The following is a 26,270-nucleotide window of genomic DNA, read 5'->3' on the forward strand; positions in this document are numbered from 1 at the left end:
TACTAACTGCCAGTCAGGGACTGCTGGGGTTGTGCCTAGGCAAACCAGCACAAACTAACCAACAGGCACCTGGTTTCCAAATCTCTCAACAATGTGCTTGAATAAACTGGCTCTTAGGGGCTCATTGAGTCACAGTGACTTTGTGGATTACACTCTAGAACCTGTGAGACAGAGGACAGACCAGTCTCCAGCTACCACCAGTGGTGCGCTGCCTGCAGTTCTCCCTTGGATGCCTCCTGGAGAACCCAGTCAACTTATCTCTGGCAAATTGTTCTAGCTATAAGAAGAGATACTAGCATCGTGAAGAACTCCTTTAATGGAAAATGCACACACATACACCGTTCAAAAAGGTAAATTAAAAATAATGCTGGGGTCAAATGAGGTAGTACAGGCCTATAATTCCAGCTACTCTGAAAGTAACATTGGGAAGATCATGGTCTGAGACCAGGCCAGGCAAAAAATTAGTAAGACTACAATCATTGTGGTAAGGGGCAACCTGGCCAGAATGAAGAGAGCTGGAGAATTCCAGGACTGACAACTTTACTGCGGAAATGGATCAGTAAACTACCTGTCAGGTGGAAAATGGTGCTGAGATGCATTTTACAAAGCTGTTGTAAAGTAAAAGATGACTACATGTCCAACAAATATAAACAAAAAAGAGGCAATTACTAACTCTAAGAAAACAAAAAGTTGTACAAAGAACATCATCATAAGCAGTCCTGAGTATTTAGTTGTACACAATAAAGTACACACTCGACATTGATAGAACTACTGTGAAAAGATACAAGTGCTAGAGCTAAATTCACCTCTTCTTATAGTTAACAACTATCTAAAATTTTAAAATCCAAAACCAGCAGTCCAAGCATGTTCTTCATAAAAGTGAAGACTGGCAGCTTGGTTGATGCATACCATAACCTCAGCTACTCAGGAGGCAAAGATAAGGAGAACATCGAGGCCAGCTCAGGCAAAAAGTTAGTGAGGCCCCCACTGCAACAAACAAGCTGGGTATAGTGGTACATGCCTGCAATCCCAGCTATGCAGGAGCAAAGGTAGCCTGACTGAGGCTAGCCTAGGAAAAAATACAAGACCCTCTCTGAAAAATAAATAAAGATAAAAGTGCTGCAGCTACAGCTCAAGTGGTAGATTACTTGTCTAGCAAGCGTGAGGCCCTGAGTTCAAACCCCAGTACTGAAAAAAAACAAAAAAGTGTAGGAAGAAGCACTAAGATTAGGACAAGCAGGCAAGGGGCTACTGTACTGATTTATATTCCTGGATTTCACTGATAATAAATTTGAATAAACACAGATTGGTAGATGGGCAAATGAATAAGCAGATTTTTTTAACTGCTGATGGCTCAGGAAAGGAGGTACATTACACATACATACAAAAACGCACTGTCTTCCTCAAATGTGATCTAAATCATGGAAATGACCAGAACTAACACCAAGAAGGTTACACCTAACACCTGTCTGATCTCTGAACTCTGACAGCACAGTTATCATAGAGGTATCTGCCCCCAAAAGACCCACAATGAGCAGGTGCACACCGGGGCTGTGCAGCACCCCTGCCCAGGAGCCTCCACCCCACTCCAAAGAGGGAAGAATAAAAATAACAGCAGCAGGCGCTCCCACTGACTGAGTAACATGATGTGGTTACTACACTACACTCTTTAGATGCAAGGCCTCCTTTCCTTATTCCAAAACCCCACAAAATTGGTTTTTAAAACCACATTAGTATTAACAAGAAAACTTCAAAGCTCAGAGAAAAAACATGAGATGCTGAATAATTTATCCAAGGTCATACAGCTAATGACAGTAGTCACACCTAACAAATGAGCACTTCCTGTGGGCTAGGTCCTACACCACACTCAACATGAACACTTGCATTTCTCTCCCAGAACAGCCCTATGTGGCACAAGTCATGTCCCATTTGTGAGATTAGATAGGGAACAAGCTAAGAGCTGTTGGGTAACTTGCCTACAGAGAAAGAGCCAGCAAAGAGGGCAGAATCCCAATGCAAGTCCATCTAATTCCAAAGAGTGTTCTCACCTCTCCACTCTACTGCCTCCCAGGAGGGCTACGGGGCCCTAGTTTAGGACTGAGCTACATAAAAGGAGACCAAGAATCCTGGAATCTGCAGAGCACGCGACAGAGACACAGTTTCTGGACATTATAAAGAAAACACTAAAGCAGGTTTGAGGTGGCTTGTTTGGACATGGAGCAAAGAAGCCAAATGGACCCTGGTGGCTACAGGGCATCCATTCCCACAAGGCCACCAGGGAGCTCTCTTCTCCCTGTCAGCCCAGTATAGCCTCTTTCCTCTGCTTGACCAAGGGTTCATTCTAGTGCACCAAAACAAATCTGCTCTGGAAAGATGAATTTGCATCTATAAACCATTACCCTATTCACCTCTTCACCATATGATAGGGAAGCTATCATGATAGGGAGGAGAAAGAAGCTCTTGGGGTACCTCCAAATGACACAGATGGTGGCAGTATCATCATGAAGAAGCACTCTCAGATGACTGCCCATCCAAAAGCCCTGAACCCCATGACACTCATTCAGGGCATCCTTGGGATGTTTGAGACTGTAGGCAGCAATCATACCTTAATTTCATTGTCATTTGCAAAATTGCCAAAAGAAGCCATAATTTTGGGAACAGCTGCAGCCAAGGTCTCCTGGACCGACTCCTCAGGTCTCTTGCTTGTTCGAGTCAGGCATGGCAGAAGATTCACCAGGTAGGGCCTGCATGTATGAGAGGAATATTCATCATTCTTCATCATTCTCCTATAATGAGAAATATAAGCACTTGGTCCCCTGGGAAAACCCAGTTTTATGAGCAAATGGTCCTTAGGCAGACCATGCAACACTCAGCTAGAACAAGAGGCCTAAGTACAGAGGAAGCTCAGCTGTCTTTCATCTCTCCTATGGTCACAAAGGACAGTAAGAAACTGGGTTTAAACATTATTTACAGTAAGTTACAATAGTTAATAAAATACTTGTATTTTCAGTTAGAAAACAACAGATCATAAGACAGCACTACTAGCCGGGCACTGGTGGCTCAAGTCTATAATCCTAGCTACTGGGGAGGCTGAGTTCAGGAAGCTCACCATTCAACGCCATTCTGGACAAAAAGTTAGTGAGACTCCATCTCAGTCAATAACTGGGTGTAGTGGTGCACGCCTGTATCCCAAGCTATACAGGAGCCCGAGAATGGGAGAATTGCGGTTCCAGACCAGCCCAGGCAAAAAAGTTCCTAAGACCCCATCTCAGCGGAAAAAACTTGGGCACGGTGACCCGTCATACGAGCTTTGGCAGGAAGCATGAAATAGAAGGATTACAGTCCAGGGCAGACTGGGCAAAAAAAGCAAGACCCTATCTCCAAAATAACCAGAGCAAAAAAGAGAGGGAAGGATGGAGGGAAGGAGAGAGGGACCACTTTTAAAACAAAAAATTTTAAGACACAAATAAAGCTTTCTTGAAAAAGAGGCATTACAAGCTAGGAAAAAAGTACTCGATCTAAATGAGGGCTTCCAGGGACAACGCACTCCTAGAGAAGAAAGAATGTGTGAGGTACAAAGACTGAGTTACAAACAGCTAAGGCCAGCAGAACTTTGGCTGAACCAATCCTTGGCCCAGTGCAGGACTAGCTGTGAAGGTACCTGCCACACATGACCTCCTCCCCCGAGTGGTGAGACAGCTGGCAAGTAGGACCACAGACAGCGCTGACCCCTTTTGTGACACAAATGCCACAGGCATTTGGAATATGTTAGAGAAGGAGGTTGGGGGGCCTCTCTAAGGAGGTGACTTTTTTGCTGAACACTGAAGGGAAAAATAAACTCAACACAAGCAGGAAGAGAAACAGGACTTTTTGCAGAACTAAAATGAAGCCAATGAGTCAACGTAGCATGGAAGGTGGCCAAACCTTCCTGGACATGGGTAAGGGGTATGGATTTTATCTCAACAGCACTGGGAGGAGAATGCATGTACATGCCTATGTATGTGTGTGTGTGTGTGTGTGTGTGTGTGTGTGTGTGTGTGTGTGTGTGTGTGTGTGTGTGTGTATGTATATATATGTATATATGTATTTTGGGGGGTAGAGATAGGGGACAGTACTGGGGATTGAACTCAAAGCCTCACCACTTGAGCCACATTCTTGTTTTTTTTTGCTTTTAGTTTGTTTTTCAGATAGGGTCTCATGCTTTTGCCCAGGCTGACCTTGAACCATTATCTTCCTATCACTGCCTCATAAGTAGCTGGGATTACATAGATGCAGCACCACTCCCGGCCACAATTATGCATTTTTCAAGGCCAGTTTGGCTGCTACGTGGTGAACTTGGAATACATTGCTCCAGAACAGTAAGGAGAGTTTTCAAAATAAGAAGAGTTAGGCTGAGAATGGAGTTTAGTGGTAGAATGCACACCTTTTAAGTCTGAAGCCAAAGGCTGAATTTCCTGCACCAAAAATAAAAATAAATAAATACAGGTAATAAAAGGAAAGGGTCTGATAAAAAGTAAGGTACTTAGTGATTATACCTCTGTGGCCATAGAAGATTCTGACTAAAACTCAGCCTCAAAGGATGAAATCACTGTTTTCATGTAAACAGTGAGGATATAGAACTCTACACAGTTTCTCAGTGGTAGAGGTAAGGATCTCCTGGCACATGGGCACATTTTGTCAGTTGAGAGAGAAGCAAGGAGGTGATGCAAACCATGGTTCTGCTTTATTTCTCAACCTATTAAGACTCAACTGTTTCAACTAGTTAAAACTTTATACATTGTCCAACACTCATCTTCTTAACCTACGTAGTAGACAAATGCCTATTTTTCAATAGGCATAAAGGTTGGTACTTCACCTTTAGCCATCTTTTAAGTAACTACAATGTGTGACACTTGTCAGTTGCAGGCTGCAGTGCAGAGCAGGACAATGAGACCCGCTGCCTTGGGGAACACAATCTGTAAGTGTACGAGAATACCCAACTGTGATTAGTGCTACGAAGCAGAGAAGCACAATGCCAACAGCAATTTGGAGGGCAGAGATGGGGAACTGCAGACAGAGCGGATAGGGACGTAAAGAATCAGAAGATGCTGGCCACCCACCAAAAGTCATTGAAAAAATTAAAAAAACAAAACAAAACAAAAAAACCCCAGAGCTGTAACTTACCTGCATTTCTGGGGCCGAACAAGGTGAGCTAGCTCAGCGAACCTCCAAAGCGCCGCACGCAAACTCCGAGGGGCACCGTTCTGAGTGGGTTTAGTGAGCAATGTGTTAAACTGAAGAGTCACAGGCACTAGTCATATAAAGGGTTGCATGAAAGCAAAGCATTTTCTGTCACTGTTAATTTCTTGCTTAGAAAAAACGCTAGTTAAATGCATAAAACATCTAGCTTAAAGCTCCAGAGGGCTTCAATTATAAACATATAAAAAATAAAGTTGGCATTTTTATCCCTCAGCTCATCTAATAAGACCAAGGAGTAAACTTATGAAGCAAAGCAAAATAATAAAGTCTACTTTACCAAAGAGCATTGCCTTCTAACAGTTTTGCTTATTGACAAAAAAAGATAAAATTTCATACAAACTGTTCAATACAGTGCAACAGTATCATCTTTTCAATAATGTAAAGTAAAGGCCCACCTTTTTAATTTCCTTATACAGTTCTAACTGTAGCCTTGGAAGATTAGAATCCATCAGAGCCTACAAGGAAATACAGAGATTTGTTTATGGAAGACACATTCCTGCTCACAGCTCTAAAGAATGGTAAAAGGCAACCAAAATTTGAATTTGGGGGCTAAGTCAAATACAATAGCAACTAAATTAGGAAGCTATTCACTAAGACAGAACAGACATAGGCAAAAATTAATGGATATCTAAAGGTCAATGAATTAAGGAAAAAGAATTTTTTATCATACTCAAATACTACATAATATCAAAATTCAAATTAATGCTAAAATCTCATAGTAAGTCTTCAATCTTCACTAGCAGTTCCTCTGCTAGTCAGATGACTCCAGCTCAGACAATAGCCTGCGAAGTGTGCAGGACACGGTGCTGAGGGTGAACCAGAGGACAGAGCCCCTCACTCTGGCAAGGACCACTTCTTAACACACAATCAATCCTCCATGTATCTGAAGGTCGGGCCTCCTCCCTGGCAGAAACACTGGCCCTGCCTCAGTACCTGGGTTGGGGTGGGGAGGCACCTCATTGTCCTCACAGCTCATTTGTTGCCCACCCTGCTCCCTTCAGGACTAAACCAGAAATAATGTCCATATGGCCAACCTGTAACCACATCAGAGAAGGATGCCCCATTCTAGTCCCTGGGAACCTCTTCTAAAATGGCACTGCAAATGCTTGCCTATGGAGAAGAGAGGAGAATGTAACCTAGCCCTCTGTTTCACAGATTCACAGTGATCTGATGTCCTGGGACTAAGCTGGTCCTAGTAGGCCTCACCTACTGGGTGAGCTAGCATGAACATCACAAGCAAAGGCACACTTGAGGAATTTGATCCTAAAGTATTAGAACATCCCAGAAACTTTTAAATCTGATTCTGCTGTTGCAGTTTATACTACAAGTCCTTAACTGAGTGAACACACTGAATATATACTAAAAGACTGCTTTTTCAAATAAAATCTGAAGCATATTAAACCTTGATTTAGCTGCATAAATGTTTTATAAACTAATACCAAACTTTTAAAACAAAGAAACTAAACCTTAACTCTTCTAAGAACAGGGCATGGCCTCTCCAGGATGACCTCGTGGGGTGATGCAGCCCGCCACTGCTTCCTCCTCTATTCCACCTGCTTCCACAATCAGTTGCCAAACCAACGCCATGGTGTAGCTACTTCTTCACTCACGGTCCAGTGCTGGCACCCTAGCTCAAGCCTACCCTGTCCTTGTACCATAGGCTCCCAGTAGGGTTCACTCTACCCCAGTCTCTCTCCACTCATCACCATGTCCCACTTCTGGCACTCCTCAGACCATTTCAAAGATCTCTAAGAGCTCTTCATTTTCTACCACTAAAAGCACAAACAGCTTGAACAAATCCTCAAGGACCCCCATTCTCTGCAGCAAGTTCATCCTTTTCTGAGCTACCACCAGCTTCCTATCTTGAGGCAGAAGAGGGGAAGGTCTTTTTTGCCTCTCTCGACAGAAATCACCTTAGCCTCCTGACTGCCACTACAATGTGCCGTATCTGACGACCTTGTAGACTCCCACTTTATACCACATGTTATTTCTAGACACACACGCTTTCCACCTAAGACTGTAGTTAACTGGAGGGCAGGAGCAAGCTGCCAGGCTGTGTCAGACCCTGGTGGTTTTCTACACAAAGCCCATTTTCATTGGCTAGAGATTAGCCTTCATAATACACACAGAGCAATTCTTATAAGGAGACAAAAGTCCAGGACTTGACTGCCAGGTCACCATCCCTGCAGTCCTGCCATCCCACAGTCCTGGCCTAGAGCCACTCCCTCTGCCACATTAACTAGATCTAACCACACCTTGATATATCCTCTTGGCTGAACCTGATGACTAATATTTGAGGAAGAAGAAATCTTGAGAGCAACCAAAAGCCATTGTCAATGTGCAATTTTCAGCAGAAGAGAAAGAATGAGAGAGAAAGAATGCCTAAAGGTATGCCGTGAGAACATGGAATCTCTGTCCTTGAAGACAGAAAGAAGTAGAGAGACAAGCAGCAAGAGAACCAAGACCTGGAGTTTCCACTGAAGGCCATGATCTATGGTCTCAAACATGCACCAAGTCACTGTGACCAGCAGTTCTGGAAACAGTCTCTGAGAGAGATAGGCTGAAAATGAAATTATGCCTATCAGTGAAATGAACAGTACAGAGTATTTATATTGTGCTTTCTGTCCCTCTCAATCCCCCACTTGCCATGAACAAGGCAACCTAGAGCTTTAAGGTTTTCTACTTCTGAAGATCAAAGATCAAGAAATAAAATGTCAGAGAAAGTCCAGCCTGGTCCTGCCAGTGGGAATAATAAAAACAAGCAAGGGTATCTAAGCCTGGAGAAGCAAACAGAACTGAAACAAGCCATCTGCAAATGAGCTGCTGGCACCACCCAAGTGAGGGTTACCAGTATACCAGAAACACAAAACAGATGAGACTGACCCTGCCATCAGGACACCAAAAGAGAGGAGAGGTAAGCACAGACACCAAGAGCACATGCAGAGAGAGCAAGGCAACTACTATAGAAATGACAGAACAACCTCCCACCACACACGCACACGCACACGCACACGGAGCTGTAACCCTGCGGCCACAGAAGCCCGTGTCTGGCCATAGGGGACACAGCTAGCCAAATGACTGGGAGCTAGCCAGGTGGGGAAAGATTCCTTTCCATGGAGCCAGGTAACAGAAAATGAAAAGGGGCTGGTGTGCTCATGCCATGCTCTTCCACCTTGCTGGGTAGAAGAGTAAGGATGTCATTATCAGTAAGAACACTTGTAAAGATCTGGTATGTGTCAATCCTCACACAAATACATATATATGTTCAAACACACACCACAAAAAATGAATTCCATTTTATAATTGAGAAACCTTAGGCTCATAGACATTAAGTACATCCCAAGTCATTCAGTTACTAAGTAGCAAAGGCAGGATTCCAAAACAGAGATCTCCCTATCTCCTTAGACATAGAAATAATGGGGTGACTGCCTTCCTGAGGGGGATGGACCCATGAAGGAAAGATACGTGCTTAGCCAGTACAAAATGTGATACTCTGTGAAGAAAGATCTTGGGAAGATTGCAGGAAAGTTCTTTCAAAACCCTAATGGGGAAGGGAAATAAGTGAACCCACATTAGGCTGGAGTTCTCAGTTCAACTGACCAAGGAAGTATTACTACCATAGGGAATAGAGAAGAGACAGCACCTCTTCTCAAGCCTTATCCACATGTCAGGGCTGGGACTCAAAGCAGAAGGGGAAACAGAGGAAAAGCTGCGAAGGTCTAACAAAGACGATCCTTGCAGAGAAAAGAACTAAGTACATGTTGTCTTTGACCATCATTAAGAGACAGTTTTTGGAAAAAGTATCAACAACTATGCAGAGAGTCATCCTCAGTGCTGGTGAACCTACACTACAGTGGGAATGACATTTAATTATAGACACACAACTTAAAAAGCCCAATCACAAATGCAAAGGTAGTCTAGAAGAAGATGACCAGGACAGGACAGGCTGAAGACTCACCAGAAGAGAACAGAAAAATGATAAAGATGCTTTTACTAAAAAGACATTAAGAACTAGTGCAGGAGAAGAAGCCTTTCATCTTCAATGGCAGTGGAAAACAGAAAAAAGGAACAGAATATAGCCTCAGAGATCAGCACAGACTCAGCACTGGGCAACCATGACAGAACAAGACAGGTGCCTTGCCTCTCTACTCACCTGTTCTAGCACTGCCACTCAGAGGCTGTGCTCAGTGGCTTCCTGGCTTCATATTTTGTTCTAGGCCTTCCTTTCTTCCCATTCATGTCAAGTTAATTCCAACTAACCTACAAACTTGGTAAGTCCTATCTTTAACCTATAAGCAGTACTGCCTCTCCCATGTTAGGAAGAAGATGAAGGAAGGAGCTCTAGAGACACCAAAAGCAGACTTCACTCACCCATCACTGCTCTCCCAAGGCTTTGTGGTTCTCCAGGCTATGCTCAAACAAAAGTGATAGCAACCTGCTGAAACATTTCTCCCAGTGTGGATAGAGGCCACATCAGTGCGCTTCAGAATTGACCTATTCACTGTATGATATTGAGTAGGAAGATATAGCTAGGTGTAAACAGATACATGAGCATCCCCAAACCACACATCAAAAATGGAAGACACAGGGCTGGTAGAGTGGCTCAAGTGGTAGAGTACCTGCCTAGCAAGCATGAGGCCCTGAGTTCAACCCCCGGTACGACCCCAAAAAAAAAAAAAAGAAAGAAAGAAAGACATGCAGACGTCATAAGGACACTTTACTCAGGACAGAAGAAGGCTAAACAATGATTTCTGTTCTTAGCCCACAATGATCAGAGCACTGAGAAGGACACCATACATATGGTTCTTACTTTTATAACTTTGTTGAGGCATTCATCAGCCACCATCCTGACATCTGACTCCGCATCATCACTACACAGCAGAAAAAGTTCCATAGCGATGCCCAGAAGTTTCTGAAATTCTGGAGAATTTCTAAGTAAAAAAAGAAGAGAAAACCGTCACAGCAAAGAGAGAATAGAGACATCATGGTGAAATGTAACGAGGTACCCAGGATCCTGGATGGAATTCTGAAACAAAAGGGACATTACATAAAAATTAAGAAAATCAGAATAAAATCTGGTCTTTAGTTAGTATTGTGTCAGTACTGATTCATTACTTGTGAAAAATGTAATTACAGTCTAATGTAAGATGCTAACTGAGGTAACTTTTACTTTTTAAGTTTTAGAGGGTTAAAAACCCTTATAGACACTGGTTCAGCTACTTCAATGCCAGACAGCCATCTGGTCTCTGCAAAAAGAGTGCTTTTACTCTTATATAGGATAATCTTGGAGCTATGAAAAAATTCAGTGAAACAATACATTACCACTATCCCTGAGTGTGTGTGTGCGCGCGCATGTGCTGTATATGCCCATGCATGTGCGTGTGCATGTGTGCACGCAGTACTGAGGATTGAACTCAGGGGCTTGTGCTTGCTGGCAAGTGATCTACCACTTGAGCCATGTCTCCAGCCCTGAGCTATTTCTTTTTACTCTCACTTTCAGTGTGTCCCAAAGTCTAACCACATTTCACTACAGACTCTATGTGCTCATGGTAAGACAGTTTTGTGCACTAAACAGAATACCAGTGTTCCAAAAACTGAAAGGTGGGTACTACTTGTAAACTATTTAAAAATGTTTACTTGACAGTGCCTCTTTAGGCTCCCATGATCCAACTGGTGAAACCCAGCCATGAGATGGAAAAGCTGATAGGCCATGCATGTGAAACTCTGAAGTATCCCAAACCAGAAAAATAGAGGGTGTTCTGGAAGTAATCCCAGTAACAGGGATGTGCTACTCTTCAAACATCAAAACTGATGGCTATCTCAGGATCTCAGTCTAAAGCACCCTGAAATAGAGTCCTCTTCCCTACTTGTCTCTAAGTAGTAATTTCTATCAATAGTCAAAAGACAGCCATGTACCCAAAAGAAAGCAAGAGACCACATGGGTAATGATCAACAAACATAAGAAAGCAAGAAGCGAGACAGGCCACTTATCCTATGAGAAATCCAGCCATGGACTAAGAGCTAAGGAGGGAAAGTCTCTGACACACAGAGCAGCATTCAACACTATAACCAAACATGCTGCCAACAAAAAGCTGATGGCAGCTACAAGTGTGAACCAAAGCTCAGTAGACACATCGAAATAAGAAAGACAAAGGCAAGATTTGTTTTAATATTTTATTTAAGCCAATATATCCAAAATATTATTTCAACATATAGTCATATGTAGAAACTGAGATACAGCAATCTTTTTCATAACTCATCTCAATTCAGGCCCTGAATTTTATTAGAAAATTTCATCTATACAGACTTCATAAAAATTAACAGTTCAAAAAGTTCATATACCAACCAATTAAATATCAATTTCCTAATTTAAATTTAAAATAGGTAAAGGGTTAATCAGGTTCTCTATTTCTTCTTGAGTTTTGGTAGTTTATGTCTTTTGAGAAAATTACCCATTTCATCTATGTTGTCAAACTGATTGGCACAAAGTTGTTGATAACATCACCAAATAATTCCTTTAATATCTCCAGAATCTATACCCATGTCGCATCCCTCATTCCTCACTGTGGTAATTTGTGACATAACACCTTTTTTCCTATCAGTCCATTTTTCATAAAATGGAGAGTATATATTGCTTAAAAGTTTATCATTTGAATAATCATGTATCAAATGTATCTATGTACCAGATATGGCAAATTACACAAAGAATAAATGCCACATACCTTCAAAGAATATAGGAGAAATGTTAACTATAATAAATTGGATTTGTTTGATTAATGGAACATCCTACAAGAGAATTTAGAATATAGAAGTATAGCGAAACTGTTCACCATCAAATAATGAAGTTTTTGAGTTTTGGATTTTTTTTTCCTTTCTGAGGACTCATTTACTTAAGCAAATTTCTTACTACAGTAAGATGCGGTTTAAATAAAAGGGACAAATTTAGGCTCTTAGTAACTAGTGGAACTATTTCTTTGTTTTTGACTGTTTTCCAGTGGTATAAAATGGTAAGTCATATGGTAGTTCTATCTTCAGCTTTTTGGGGTGTCTTCACACTGACTTTCACAGTTGCTGCACCAATTTACATTCCCACTGGCAGTGTGTAAGGGTACAATTGCCCCTGTAGCCTCACCAGCACTGTGTTCATGATGACAGCTATTCTGAGTGAGGTGAGATGGAGCCTCAAGGGACTTTGACTTCCATTTCCCGAGTGGCTAAAGGCGTTGCACATTTTTCATGTATTTACTGTCCATTAGTACTTCTTTTGAGAACAGGCCTGCTCAATTCATTTGGCCACTGATTCATTGCACTATCTTTAGGTGCTTAATTTTTTGAGTTCTTCATATATTCTGGGTATCAATCCCCTGTCAAATGAAAGCTAGCAGAGACTCTCTCCCATTTTGAAGAGCTGTCTATTCACTCTGATCATTGTCTCCTTCGCTGTGCTGAAGCTTTTCAATTTGATGCAATCCTGTTTTTGTCAGTTCTTTGCTATTTCCTGAGCTACTGGTGTCCTTACTCAGAAAGTACCCCCTGTGCCTGTAGCTTGAAGTGTTTTCCCTTAGTGGCATCAGTTTCAAGTCTTACATTAAGGACTTTGAGACATTTTGAATTGATTTTTGTACAGTGAGAGACAGGGATCTAGCTTCAGCCTTCTACATGTGGATATTCAGTTTTCCCAGCACCATTTGTTACGAGATGTCTTTTCTTCAATATATGTCTTTGGTACCTGTGTCAGAAACACGTAGCTGTAGCTGAAGGGTTGGTCTACATGCCTTTTTGTGCCAGTATCAGGCTGTTTTTCCTACTATGGCTCTGCAGTACATTTTGAAATCAGGAATTGTGATGCTGCCAACATTGTTCTTTTTTGCTCAGGATTGCTTTGGCTATCTGGGGTCTTTTGTGCTTCCATATGAATTTTAGGACTGTTCTATTCTGTAAAAAATGTCAATGAAACTTTGTTGGAGGTTGCATTAAATCCATAGGTCATTTTCAGTAATACAGCCATTTTCACAATTTAATTCTGCCAATCCATGAACATGGCAGGTCTTTTCATCTTCTAGTGTCTTCTTCAATTCTTCCTTCAGTGTTTATAGTTTTCATTGCAGAGGTCTTTCACCTCTTTAACTATGTTTATTCCTAGATTTGTGTTTCTTTTTAGGCTATTGTGGATGACATTTTCCTGATTTCTTTCTCAGCATGTTCATTGTTTGTATATAGAAAAACTACTGTCTCTTGGGCATTGATTTTGTACCCTGCTACTTTGCTGAACATGTTTATCTAAGAGTTTTGTGCTGGAGTCTTTAGTTTTGTGTTCTTTTTAAGAACACAATCATACTGCCTGCAAACAGGTAATTTGATTCGTCCTTTTCTATTTGCATCCTTTTAGTTTCTTTTCCTTCCTTTATTATTCTGGCTAAGAATTCAAGCAGTGTACTGAGTAAGAGCAGAGTAAGTGGACACCCTTGTCTTGTTTCTGATTTTAGAGGAAGTGCTTCCAGTTTTTCACCATGCAGCATAATGCTGGCTATAGGTTTGTCACATACAGCCTTTATTATGTCAAGGTATGATCCCTCTATATTCCTAGTTTCTTCAGGGTTTTCATCATGAAAGGATGTTTAATGTGTTGTATTTTTTTTCTGCATCTACTAAGATGATCATGTAGTTTCCGTCCTTGATTCTATTTATGTGCTTGCCAAATTCAGTTTGCAAATACTTTATTGAAGACTTTTGCTAATTTGTTCTTCAGGAAAACTGGTCCACAGTTTTTTGTGTCCTTGTCTGGCCTTCATAGGGTGAGTTTGAAAGTCCCTTTCCTTTCTGTTTCATGGATAATTTTATTAACTTGAGCCTTCTCTTTCTTTTGGTGAGTTTGGCTAAGGGCAGTCCATACTGTACCTCTTCAAAGAACTGACTCTGTTTCATTGACCCTTTGCATAGTTCTTTGCACTCCATTTAATTAACTTCTGCCCTCATCTATCATTGTTTCTTCCCACCTACTAATTTGGGGTTTGGCTTGTTCTTGTTTTTCAAAGACCCTGAGGTGAATTGTTACTTTTTTTAACTTTCATCCACTTTATGACTTTATATGTATTTTTGTTGTGTACCTGTATGTCGCTGGGATTGAACCCAGGGCCTTGCACATACTAGGCAAGCACTCTACTTCTATCTCCCTAGCCCTGTCCCTTTGTATTTAAAATGAGTTTCTTGGCCAGGCATGATCTGTAGTCCTACCACTCAGAAGTCTGAATAGAAAGTTCAAGGCCAGCCTGGGCTACATGGTTTCCCTGTAACTGACTGCTGTAAAAAAACCACCAGAAACTCAGTGGCTTAGAACAATAGAAATGTCTATTTCTGGAGGCCAGAGTCCAAATTCAGTATGACTGAGCAGAAATCAAGCATAGACAGTGCCTACTCCCTCTCCTCGGGCTCCTTTTCGGTGGCTACTGGCAGTCCTGGTCATCTTTACATGGCCTGTGTGTGTGTGTGTGTGTGTGTGTGTGTGTGTGTGTGTGTAAGTCCCTCTTTTTTAAAGGGACACATGTAATTCCATTTAGGGTCTACACAGATAACCCAAGATAATCTATCTCAAAATTCTTAACTTAATCAGACCAGTAAAGACCCCTTTTCTTATAAGATAGCATTCCAGGGATTAGGATGAGTAGGGGGAAGAGATTCTTTTCCCTAACACAATATTTCCATTTCTGTTCTTCCAGTCTTTATGCTATTGCTCTCACATACATATTTTACTTATACATGTTATAAACCCCCAATATACGGTTGTTTTGAACAATCAAACTAAGTTAATCTTTTTTTTCTTTTCTTTTTGGCAGCATTAGGGTTTGAACTCAGTGCCCTGAGCTTGCTAAGCAGGTATCCCACCACTTGAGTCATGCCCCCTAAGTTATTTTTTTTAATTTAATTAAATTAAGCCCTTTATTATTTTTTAAGTATTAAAAAAATGTTTAATAGCTTAAATTGTACAAAGGGGTTTGTGATCTTGACAACATGCATATAATGTACTTTGATCAAATTCACCCCATCTATATTACTAAGTTTCTTTACTACCCTCCCTCCTTTTCGACAGTTTTTAGTGGGTTTCACTGTGCTATTTTCATACATATACCTTTATAGTATTCCCCCCATCACCCTCCTTCTCCCTTCTCCCACGCACTGGTCACCCCCAGCAATCCCCTTTTATAAACATGTCATTATATTTTTTAGGTCTAGATTAGGCTATGAGCAAAAACATGATATTTGTCACTCTGAATTTGGTTTATCTCACTTAAACATGATGATCTCCACTTCCATTCATTTTCCCGAAAGTGACATAATTTTATTCTTCTTTCTGGTTGAATACTCTGTTGTATGTATGTATATTTTCTTTATCCTATCATTGGTTATTGGATGCTTATACCGATTTCGTATCTTGGCTACTATAAATAGTGCTGCTATAACATGAGTGTGCAGGTATCTCTCTTGTATGTTGACTTACATTCCAAGTAAGCTGGCTGTATATCCAAGAATGTTATAGCAGGAGCATATGATAGTTCTTGAGGAACCTCCAGACTGTTTTCTATAGTGGCTAGACTAATTTACATTCACACCAACAGTGTATGAGGGTTTCTTCCCCAAATGCTTAGCAGCATTTATTGTTATGTTTCCTTGATGACAGACATTCTGACTGGGGTGAGATAGAATTTCAATATTGTTTTAATCTGCATCGTGTTTATGAATACTTTTCTTTTTGGCAGTTCTGGGATTTGAATTCAGGGCCTTGTGCTGGGTATGCAGGGATTCTACCACGTGAGCCACACCTCCAGTCTTTTTTTGCTTTAGTAATTTTTCAGGTAGGGTTTTGAGGTTTTGCCTGTGGCTGGCCTCAAACTGAGATCCTCCTACTTGCAGCCTCCCACATAGCTAGGACCACAGGCATATGCCACAACGTTCAGCTTACTAATTGAGATGGGTGTCTCACTAACTTTCTGCCCAGGCTGATCTCCAACCATGAGCCTCCTGATATCCTCCTCCAGAATAGTTAGGATTACAGAAATAAGCCTGGTGAGATTATTTATAATTTTCTAATGCACCAACACATCATAGCACACTCTCCTAAGGGTAAACGTCTAAAAGTAAAACTCCCAAGTCAAGCACAGATGATAGTCAAAAGCTTTGTATTTTGCCAAACTGCTATCTAGGAAGGTTATATCACCTCTGACAAAAATCCTGATCTTTTTTTTAATGTTTTCCAATTTGATAGGTTAAAGGGTTTTCTATTTTTATTTTCCTATCATTATATTGGGTACTAACGTCTTGGTCCGCTCAGGCTGCTATAATAAATAGCACAGACTGGGTGTCTTAAACAGCAGACATTTACATCTTACTTAAGTCTGAGAAAAAAGTGCTAGCAGAATTGACTCCTCATGAGGTCTCTGAACAACAAGACTGATGAGTATCAGCTACACTGATAAGCACCTGGAAGTACTGGGAGGGAGGAACAAGCCCAGGGTGTGAAAGTGCCTTGCTCCAGACCCCAAACCCTGCCCTCTACATCTCTACCATGTGGCTGTTCCTGAATTATACTCCTCATGATAAACTAGTAAATGCCAGTATTTTCCTGAGTTTTGTGAGCCATCCTAGCAAATTACTGAACCTGAAGACGATATCATACAAAGCCAATTTATGGTTAGTTACTCAGAAGTACAGGTAAGTGCCTCAGGGCTTATGATTGGTGTCTGAAGTATGAGCAGTCTGGTGAGAAAAAGCCCCACCTTGTGGGATCTGACACTAACCAGAAGAAAACTGAGTCAGAACTAAATTGACCTAACAGATACACAGCTGGTATCAGTTGTAGCTGGTGTCAGAATGTCCCACCTTTGAGTTTTGGGGAAAGGGAGGACACGAACATTCGGTACACAATGACTAATAAAGTTGAACATTTTTCCTTAAGAAACATGAAATAAGTATTAACTATTAGTTCACAGTAAAAATGGACTGGAGGTGTGGCTTAAACAGTTGAGCACCTGCCTTCCAAGTGTGAAGCCCTGAGTTCAAACCCCAGTCCCACCAGGGGACATAAAAAAAGAAGATGGATCTTAGCGTTTAAAACTAAATTCCAACTGAAGCAATTATTTCCTTTATAAAAATGTTAGCCTTTTTCAGTCTAAGATTAATTTTCTTTTTGTAGTAATTATTTCATTTTTTGACACTCAGGTCACTAATCTGGCATTTATATTTGTTTTCAATGAGAATAATTTCCCTCAAATAGTGGGAAATGCATATTTCCCTATTAACATGAACGTGCTATGTTTATCATAAATTCACACACCTATGCATATGCTTCTCCAGCTTTCTATTTACACATGCTTTATACCAAGTCTCACACAGTACTGATGACTTCAACAAACACATTTCTGTGCTTGTTCTTGTACAGAAGACCAAACTGAAGAATATTGCATTAGAATTTTGATCAAGATTATTTTAAATTTATGTATTTAGAGGAAATTCAACTGGATGAGAGAAAATCTTCCCGTGGGGAGTGAAAATCATCAGTATCACTCAGGAATATGAACAGCAATCTTTACAGAACTTCTGCATTTTTCTTCTCAATTCATTGGAATTTTATATTTGGTGGTACTACAGATTAAACCTTTCACCAACGTATTTTCTAACTGATTTATGTTAATTCATGGGAAATCTATGGGCTTTTTAACATTTGTTTTTGCCTAGCCACCTTATTAAGATACACCCTATTTCCAAGAGGTTGCTTAGAGAACAGTCCCTAGGTATTCCCAAGAGGGGATTGTTAAAAACCAATGTCTAGGCCCCCCTCCCAAACAGAAAATGCAACTGTTTGTACAAAAGGGCAGTGAGGTATCTTCATACTATGTTTGTTAAGTTTTCTAGATGTCTTCTTTAGAACTCACAAGTGTAGACCACCAAATTAAAAGGTACACTACAAAGTCACAATATATATGAAGGGTCAGACAACTTTCCACATTAAAAACTTCAAAAGCTGCCATTTAAAGAACCCACAGGAAGCCAGGGCTGTAATCCTAGCTACATGGGAGGCAGAGATCAGGAAGATCATGGTCCAAAACAGCTTGGGCATAAACAAGAGAACCTATTTGAAAGATAACTAAAGCAAAAAAGGATTGGAAGTGTGGCTCAAGGATACAGAGCCTGCCTACCAAGTGCAAGGCCTTGAGTTCAAACCCCAGTACCACCAAAGATAAAAATAAAAACTAACCCATAAAATCAGCATGTCACAGAAACTACAGAAGAGTTCCAAAGGTCAGTTATATTTATGGGGAGACAACAGAAAATACCAGTCTCTAGTAAGTCTTCATAAAACATGTTTGTAGAAAATATCCACATCAGCTCTACACTCTGAAATCCCTGCAAACTATGAAGAGTATTCTAAACAAACTAGTTCTTTAACTTATAAATCCAAGGACCACGATAACTATAGCTCCATAAAATACACTGTTAAAAAGCTCCACTGTAGAAGGAAAAGTACAATGAGCTCTTGTTATTACTCCACAGAAGCAGAACAGACAAACTATTAACAGGTATTATTTTGATTCAAGATGGCAAACAGAACCATGTATCAATCTTAAGACATCTCAACATACTTTACTGACAGTGGCTCTAAGCCAACATTCCATGAACTCTACAGAGAATTCTCAAAAAACAAAATGACAATCATAAAATTTGAAGCACTCAGATTCGAAGACATCATGTTTTCTGGGTCAGCAGCTTTCAAAGGCAAACGAATTTTTTGGAACCAGGGAGGCAGAGATCCCTTGAATAAAGCACAGAACCAAACACTTGCCAAGTATGTAACTTATGGCTCTGGACAATGTGCGTCATAGTGAGATGTACCTCCTGCTCTTAGGCAGTAGTGAACACCTCCATGTGGTTAGTCCGTCAGCACGCCACATGTACTATCTGATCCCACAAGAACTCTGTGAGTGGGGCAGATAATTCACAAATGAGCAAACAGTGATTCAAAGACACTAAAACTTCCTAGCTTATATAGGAGGTAGAAATGGAATTAAACCATTCTCCACTACTTTTATCAGTGTTGTTTTCTACAACAGCATGCTAACTTAAAATATTTATACTTACGTACAAATTCTCATTTGTGACTTCATTTTCTTCTCACATTTTTACAAATTACACAGAAATAGAATCATATTTCACACATGATGGAATGAGTTAAACTAGTATGAACTGTATGTGAAATCACTTTGAAAGGCAGCATTAAAAAGAAGTCAATCGCCAAAAAGATAAACACTGAGTGATTCCACTTACGTGAGGTCCCTAGAGAACTCAAAACTCAGAGAAAGAAAGCAGAATGCTGAATGCCAGGGCTGGGGAGATGGCAGATGAGGAGCTACTATTTAATGGGTACAGAGTTTCAGTTTCACAAGATGAAAAGAGATATGGAGACGGACAGATAGTGGCAACTGTTGTATGACATGAATGCACTGAACTGTACTTGAAAATGGTTAATATATGGCGTACCTTACATTGTGTATACTTTAACACAACTTAAAAAATTAAAAAGTAAAAAGCAATAGCTAAGGAGCAATTTAAAAAAAAAGGTAAATTACCACAAATTTCAGGATTCTTTTGCAGCAGGAGAATAACATGAATTAAGGGAAACAAAAACAAAGGGAGTTTTCACACATGCCCACCTAGGTAATGGAACTGAAAAATCACAGGTATGCATGCCTCCTACTAAGCCTAAAAATATTTACCATCTACAGCTGTAGGAACAATGTCAGAAAGACTGCAATGCAGTGACAATGAGCAGAGTTAGTAGATGTGATGATTAACCGTGACTGTCAAGTCGGCTGAATTGAGAAGTGCTTAGATTAGTAAAGCACAACTCTGGGTGTGTCTGTGAGTCTTTCTAAAGAGCATTAACTAAATGGGGAAGACCCACCCTGAATGTGAACGAGGAGGAAGCCAGGTAGCACATATTCTCTCCCTCCTTCCCTCCCTTCCTCTCTGGCTGCCATGATGGAAGCTGTTCTGCTCCACCACTCACTCCTTCCACTATGATCCACTGAAACTTCTGAAACTGTAAGCCAAAATTAATCTCTCCTCTCTGGAGTTGTTTGTGTTAAGTATTTTGTCATAGCAATAAAAAGTCTGATTAACACAGCAAAGACGCTACAAAAGAAGATGGGACTCGTTCACCCAGTAAGATAGCTCAGCAAGGGAAGCCAATGGGCCAGCAACTGCCTGTGACCCACTGATCCCCAAGCACAGTTGAGCCAGTGCTAGCCATGTTGGGGTCACAGGCAGAACCACAGGACGATACACAGTGGCAAGCTGCCAGGGACAAGCAAATCTCTGAGAGACGATAAACTGGACAGTCTCGGGTTGTTCCAATTATTGCAGTAAATATAAAAATATCAAACCAAAGACGAGTTTTAAATAGTTATTGAGAGTGCTAATTAAATATAAACATGTCATTCAATTATCATAATGGCTACAATTCTGGTATATAAGACTACAAAAAGGAAACATTACTCATGATAGTGTCTGGAAGTCCTTAATACATAGCCAGAAATATGAGAAACAATCTTTATTTTAAATGGATCTCTTTCTTTCTTCCTTCTTAAAACTGTGTTGCCAGGCTGGCCTCAAACTCAAGATCCTCCTGCCTCAGTCTCTGAGTGCTGGGATTACAGATGTGCAACGCCACACTCAGCTTAAATGGATTTCTTAAAGACAACTGAGGACACAAAGAAAAGTCCACCTCATTAAAATGTAACATATGCAGTTTTTATTTCCCTCTAGAAAGTTAGAAGTACAATTACCTGAGAGACTGTGCCACTATGTTTTCACATATTGTCAGACAATGATTCACGCGATCTTTCTTGGTGGCTGAGAGTTCCTTCTTTCTAAAAATGAAAAAAAGGAATGGAAATAAAGATGTATTGAATTATCCACTTCATTTAATTATTTCTACACCTCATTTCATTCATTTAGTACTCAACCACTATTAATGAACAATTATACTCCATGAAGATGACATGGTAGGGATCAGGACAGAGAGGCAGAGATGTGCTCAACCAAGAGCTTCCTAACCATGACACGCCACAGAAAAATAAGGTGATGCCACAAAAACATCTTATTTCTCCCATTTTAGAAAGAAGGAGAATTGATATGCTAACAGTGACTTGCCCAATATCACACAGACAGAAGTAACAGAGCTAGAAGTGAGTTTCTGACTTTAAACGTACCTGTACCTTACCATGTCACGTTTTTCCACTGAACCTGGAAAGCATCTTACAAGAAATGGCATGTCTAGTTTAATTAGCAACTTTCTTTCTTAGCAGTACAGAAGACAATGGCATACATTACAATGGAAGAACATAATACTCAATGCAGCACAGTAATATGGTATCTACTGTGTATACCAATCTGCCTTTGTTTCTCAAAAATGACACTGTTACCTGACTACCATGTAGACCTCAATACAGTGGCTAATCACTTCTCCAAACTGCTGGAAATAAGCCTCCTACTAAAACATGCAATAGGCAAAAGAAGATGAAAGCCTAGTCAAGAAATCAGACTTCCCATCCAACCTACAACTTCAGATGTCCACAAAGTTGACACTATCAAAATAGGGTAGAGAGGGGAGATTCAAATCATGGCACTAAAAGACGCTAAGTTTGGGGATGAATTCTAATTTCAATGAAATTAAAAACCTAACTTGCAAATACCTGGGACTATTTAATTCCTAATGTAATCCTCTGACTCCAAAAAGTACATATGAAGGTACAGGCTATTAAGACTATACAAAGCAAAAAAAAAAAAAAAAAATTTACAAAGCCACTGAGAGTTTACTCTCCAAAAGGCACCTCAGTTGTGGCCATGGAGGAATACAAACAAGCAGACAAGGGAGAACCTCCAAACGGTGAAGTCAGGGGCAGAGGACTGGACAGGGTTCTCAGCAGAGAAAAGAACCATAGCCTAGGGCCTAAATGTTACTGCCAGAAAAGAGTCTGGCATTATTATAGGCCAGTTAAGTGTGCGTTTTCCATTCAGCTCTTTCCTAAGAGACTTTTATTGACAAGTTATACTGACGACTTTTGATTACCCACCAAAGTACATTCTTCCCTTCTTAGACACGTGACTCTCCAGCTAGAACTTACCCCGCCCAGCCTCCTTACACCTAGCAAAAGTTACATGATTTAGTCCCACCGATATAATGGAAACACAGATGATGTATGGAAGTCCTGTCTAACTTGCTTTCCCTGGGTATCTCCCCTTTTATCTGCTTCTAATCAGAAGAAACATGCCTAACACCCAGCTTTTGATTACATAGATAAATTCAACAGAAAGGTGCAGAGCAAAAAGATAGAAGGATCTGGGGTTCCTAACTGATCATCAGGAGCACAGGCACCCCAGAACTCCCGTTCTCTGAGCCACTCACGTCAACAGTGCCATGATGGAAATGACCCAAACGTCCTTCACCTGGTGAAAGATGAACAAAATGCTACAGGCTAGACAAAAAACTACCTGGCCATAAAAAGGAACCAATTATTGACAGGAAACAAGAACAAATAGCATTGCACTATGTCTGGGAAAATAAATTAAGACTCCAACACTGAGTGACTCCACTTTTAGAACGTTCTGGAACAAACAACACTACAGGAATGGAAAACTGGTCAGTCATTTCCAGGGACAGGAAGTTGATAGCAAAGAGACCCAGGGAGCCTTTCTGTTTTGAGAAGAGGGAGTGACAGAACTGCTCTAAATCCTGATTATGGTAGTAGTCACATGGCTTTAAGCCTTTGTCAAAACTCACAGAACTCTACATTAAAAAGAACCCATTTACTACAATTTAGAAGGAAAAAAATGCTATGAAAACAAAAAGGCACTCTTCTTTAAACTACTGTATTAAAGGCTCTGCTACAGTACTCAGAACTTACCTACTTTGGTACAGTCATCAAGAGAATTAGAGAATACCAACCATCCTAAATATTTTAGGAAGCAAGCTAAGTCACCTGACCATGACTTTGATTTCCAAAGTGGAATCTGTCAAAGTCCTTAAGTGAACTGAACTAACAAGTGCCTCGATGTTGCAGTCTACTTCACTAGTGTCTTAAAAAAGTGCTCCTTAGCAGGGTGATAATGAAACACAAACACTAAACACAGTGGACCTTACAGTTGAATGACAGTCAGTACAGTAAAGTAATCATTTGAGATTTTTCAGCAATATCAAATCCAAGCAGAACCTTTATGATGGCGAAGTCTTTGCTCTCAGGCCTGAAAAGTAGCGGGCTGAGAAGTATGATTCACAGCAAGTCTCTCTGCTCCAGGGCTGACTTTTCCAACTGCAGCTGAAGGGACTCAGCTAAGACAAGCCACATGGTAAGCATGTATCTTTTGATGAGCCCACCTTCATCAATGGGGTGTGGCTGCCCAGAGCAGCAGGCCTCATCTACCTTCAAAAACAAAGTCTGCCATGTTAAATGACCAGAGAAGGAGACTTTTTCTAAATGAGGTAGTTTCCAAGGTCCTTTTAGACTGCCTCAGGAGTTTATGAGGCATGCATTAATAGAAGTAGCATGTCAATATGCCAATTATCTCTGTGGTTAAAAATTAATGTGTGGGGCTCCAATGTGCAAATCACTCAGTAAAGACATGGGGGGAGGGGTGCCAAAAACGAATTTTTTAAAAATCAACAGCTTCACACTAATTACCCATATGCCTGATGAAGAACTAACTGGCTGGGCCCATGGAACACTTAGCTAACTCATCATCTTAGAAGTGATACAAATATTAGTGTGAAAAAGTTTTGTCTCTCTCCTCATATAGAAGATAAACCAAAAGATTATAGTTAGCAATAAGCAACTGGCCCTGTTTCTCAAGACCTGCCCTTGCTCTTAATTCACAAAACTTAGTCAAAGCAAACTATGACTAATAAAGACAAAAAATCAATCTCACCAACAAATAAACATTCATTATTCTGCTGTTTCTGTCTGGCTTCTGACTAAGCCTTCTTAGTCACCACGGTCCTTTCTCTCCAGACCCTGCCAGCACCTCCTTGGGAAGTGCTTTCCTGGATTATGTCCCTGGGATGACAGGCACACAGAGCACAGAGAGCAAGAACCACATCATGTCTGCATCATTAGCACTCAGCACAGCGTCTATACCATACAACAGGGCTCCACAAAGAGCCCAGCAAGGAATAGGTAAATAAATGCCTTCTGCAGAACAGGTTAAAGAAACATCAGAGTTGACACCAGAGTTCTTGCATCAGTTCTACAGGACCCAGGAAGATAAATGATAAAGACTTCTTACTTTAAACCTGAGTTTCAAAAACCAAGAGACCAATGTGTTTCAAGTTTTCATTCTTTCCTCATCCAGAATTATTTTTCAGCAATTCAAACCCTAAAGTTAAAAGATTAACTTTCCCAAGCTCAAAAGTCCTGTAACATAAAATTTTGCTGGTAGTACTCTCCAGTGGTTGCTAGTCTTACTTAAAATTGAAACAAGTACCTGTTGTGTGTGAGAAACAAACCATCTACTTGCTACCAAAATATTGATTTTATTCCATTTTTCTGAATCCACATTATATGTAACATGGCAAAAATGTGTAATCTGACACATTAAACATTATAAGAACTGCTACTACCATGTCCCTAACCCCTGGCAACCACTAATTTATTCACCATTCCTAAAACTGCATCTTTTTTTAATGTTATATAAATAGGATCATACAATATATAAGCTTTTAGGACTGGCTTTTTGTACTAGCATAATTCCTTCAGATTCATCCAAACTGTTGCAGCCATCAGTAGTTGAATTCCTTTTTTATTGTGGAATAGTGTAAGCATTCACCTGCTGAAGGACAGCTAAGCTGATTCCAGTTTGCAGAGTATCACAACTCAAATCACTATGAAGATGTGTGTACAAAAAGAAAAGTTAAAAAAAAAAAAAAGATTTTGTACAGGTGTTTGTGTGAATTTAAGTTTTCATTTCTCCATGATTAACGCCCAGGAGTACAATCTCTGTGTCATACAGTAAAAGCACGTTTGGTTTTACAGAACCTGCCAGACTGTTTTCCACAGAGGCCACACTGGGCTGACAAGAGTGGCTCAAGCAGTAGAGTGCCTGCCTAGCAAGTGACGCCTGAGTTCAACACCCTGCACTGCAAAAAAAAAAAAAAAAAAAAAAGACAATTGTCTTACATTCCCACCAGCAATGATGAAGTGACCAACTTCTCTGCATCCTCACTGTTTCTGGTGTTATCAAAATGATCTTTTCAATTTTTTTTATTTTTGATTTATACGTAAGTAATATGAGGGGATTTCATTATGATAATTCCATGTGTACAGTGTACCTTAAACAAGTTCACTTCCTCCATTGCATTCCCACTCCCCCTCTCCCGCTTCCCCCCTCTTTCATATCAAAATGCTCTTTTAAAAACATAAATTAAATCACTGTTTTTCCACACAAGCTTGCATTGGTACACAAGGCCCATATATGACCAGTCTTTGTCCCTAATCTTTTCTCCTGTTTCAGCCACTGGCTATCTTCCTAGCCCTCAAATATGGACAGCAACCCTATCTTCTGGTCCTCCTACTTGGACCTTCTTCCCCAGAGCTTGCCCCTCTGCCTGTTTAAATGTGGCTTTCCTTCACACCCTAAATAAAACTGCATGGCACCTCTCCCCTCACTCTGCTGTTCCTCTCCATAATGTTTATCTCGTGCACTGCTGGAACCCCAGGGCCCAGAACAGTGCTAGTGCATCTTAGGCACTGGGTGAAAGAGATCCTTCCAGGTACCTAGTCCAGACCCCACTTAGGTCTCTGGTGTCAGAAGGCAACAGCTCTCTAACACACCCACCTCAGCTCACTTCACAGCTACATAAATGCTAGTTGGCCATTGGAAAGGTAAGTTAAACAACTCAGCTACTATAAGACATATACAAGCACCATAGCTCCTCCCCTCTAAATGCTTATGGTATTTTTAGCAATAACAAAGGGAAGGCCTGAGCA

General features: G+C 40.6%; 1 protein-coding gene across 4 annotated transcripts in view; it reads right to left on the bottom strand.

Annotated features, from left to right (window-relative positions):
- Htt (huntingtin) overlaps nucleotides 1-26,270 on the bottom strand; it is a 131,759-nt gene that overhangs the window by 99,219 nt on the left and 6,270 nt on the right. For all 4 annotated transcript variants that reach the window (XM_074042707.1, XM_074042706.1, XM_074042709.1 and 1 more), the window contains 5 exons: nucleotides 21,075-21,158; nucleotides 10,049-10,169; nucleotides 5,634-5,693; nucleotides 5,164-5,243; nucleotides 2,606-2,744 (listed from right to left, as the gene is read on the bottom strand). In XM_074042707.1, coding sequence (XP_073898808.1) covers nucleotides 2,606-2,744; nucleotides 5,164-5,243; nucleotides 5,634-5,693; nucleotides 10,049-10,169; nucleotides 21,075-21,158 — 484 coding nt within the window. The remainder of the gene's footprint in view (nucleotides 1-2,605; nucleotides 2,745-5,163; nucleotides 5,244-5,633; nucleotides 5,694-10,048; nucleotides 10,170-21,074; nucleotides 21,159-26,270) is intronic.

This window comes from Castor canadensis, chromosome 9 (genome assembly GCF_047511655.1).
Source record: "Castor canadensis chromosome 9, mCasCan1.hap1v2, whole genome shotgun sequence".
Taxonomy (NCBI): domain Eukaryota; kingdom Metazoa; phylum Chordata; class Mammalia; order Rodentia; family Castoridae; genus Castor; species Castor canadensis.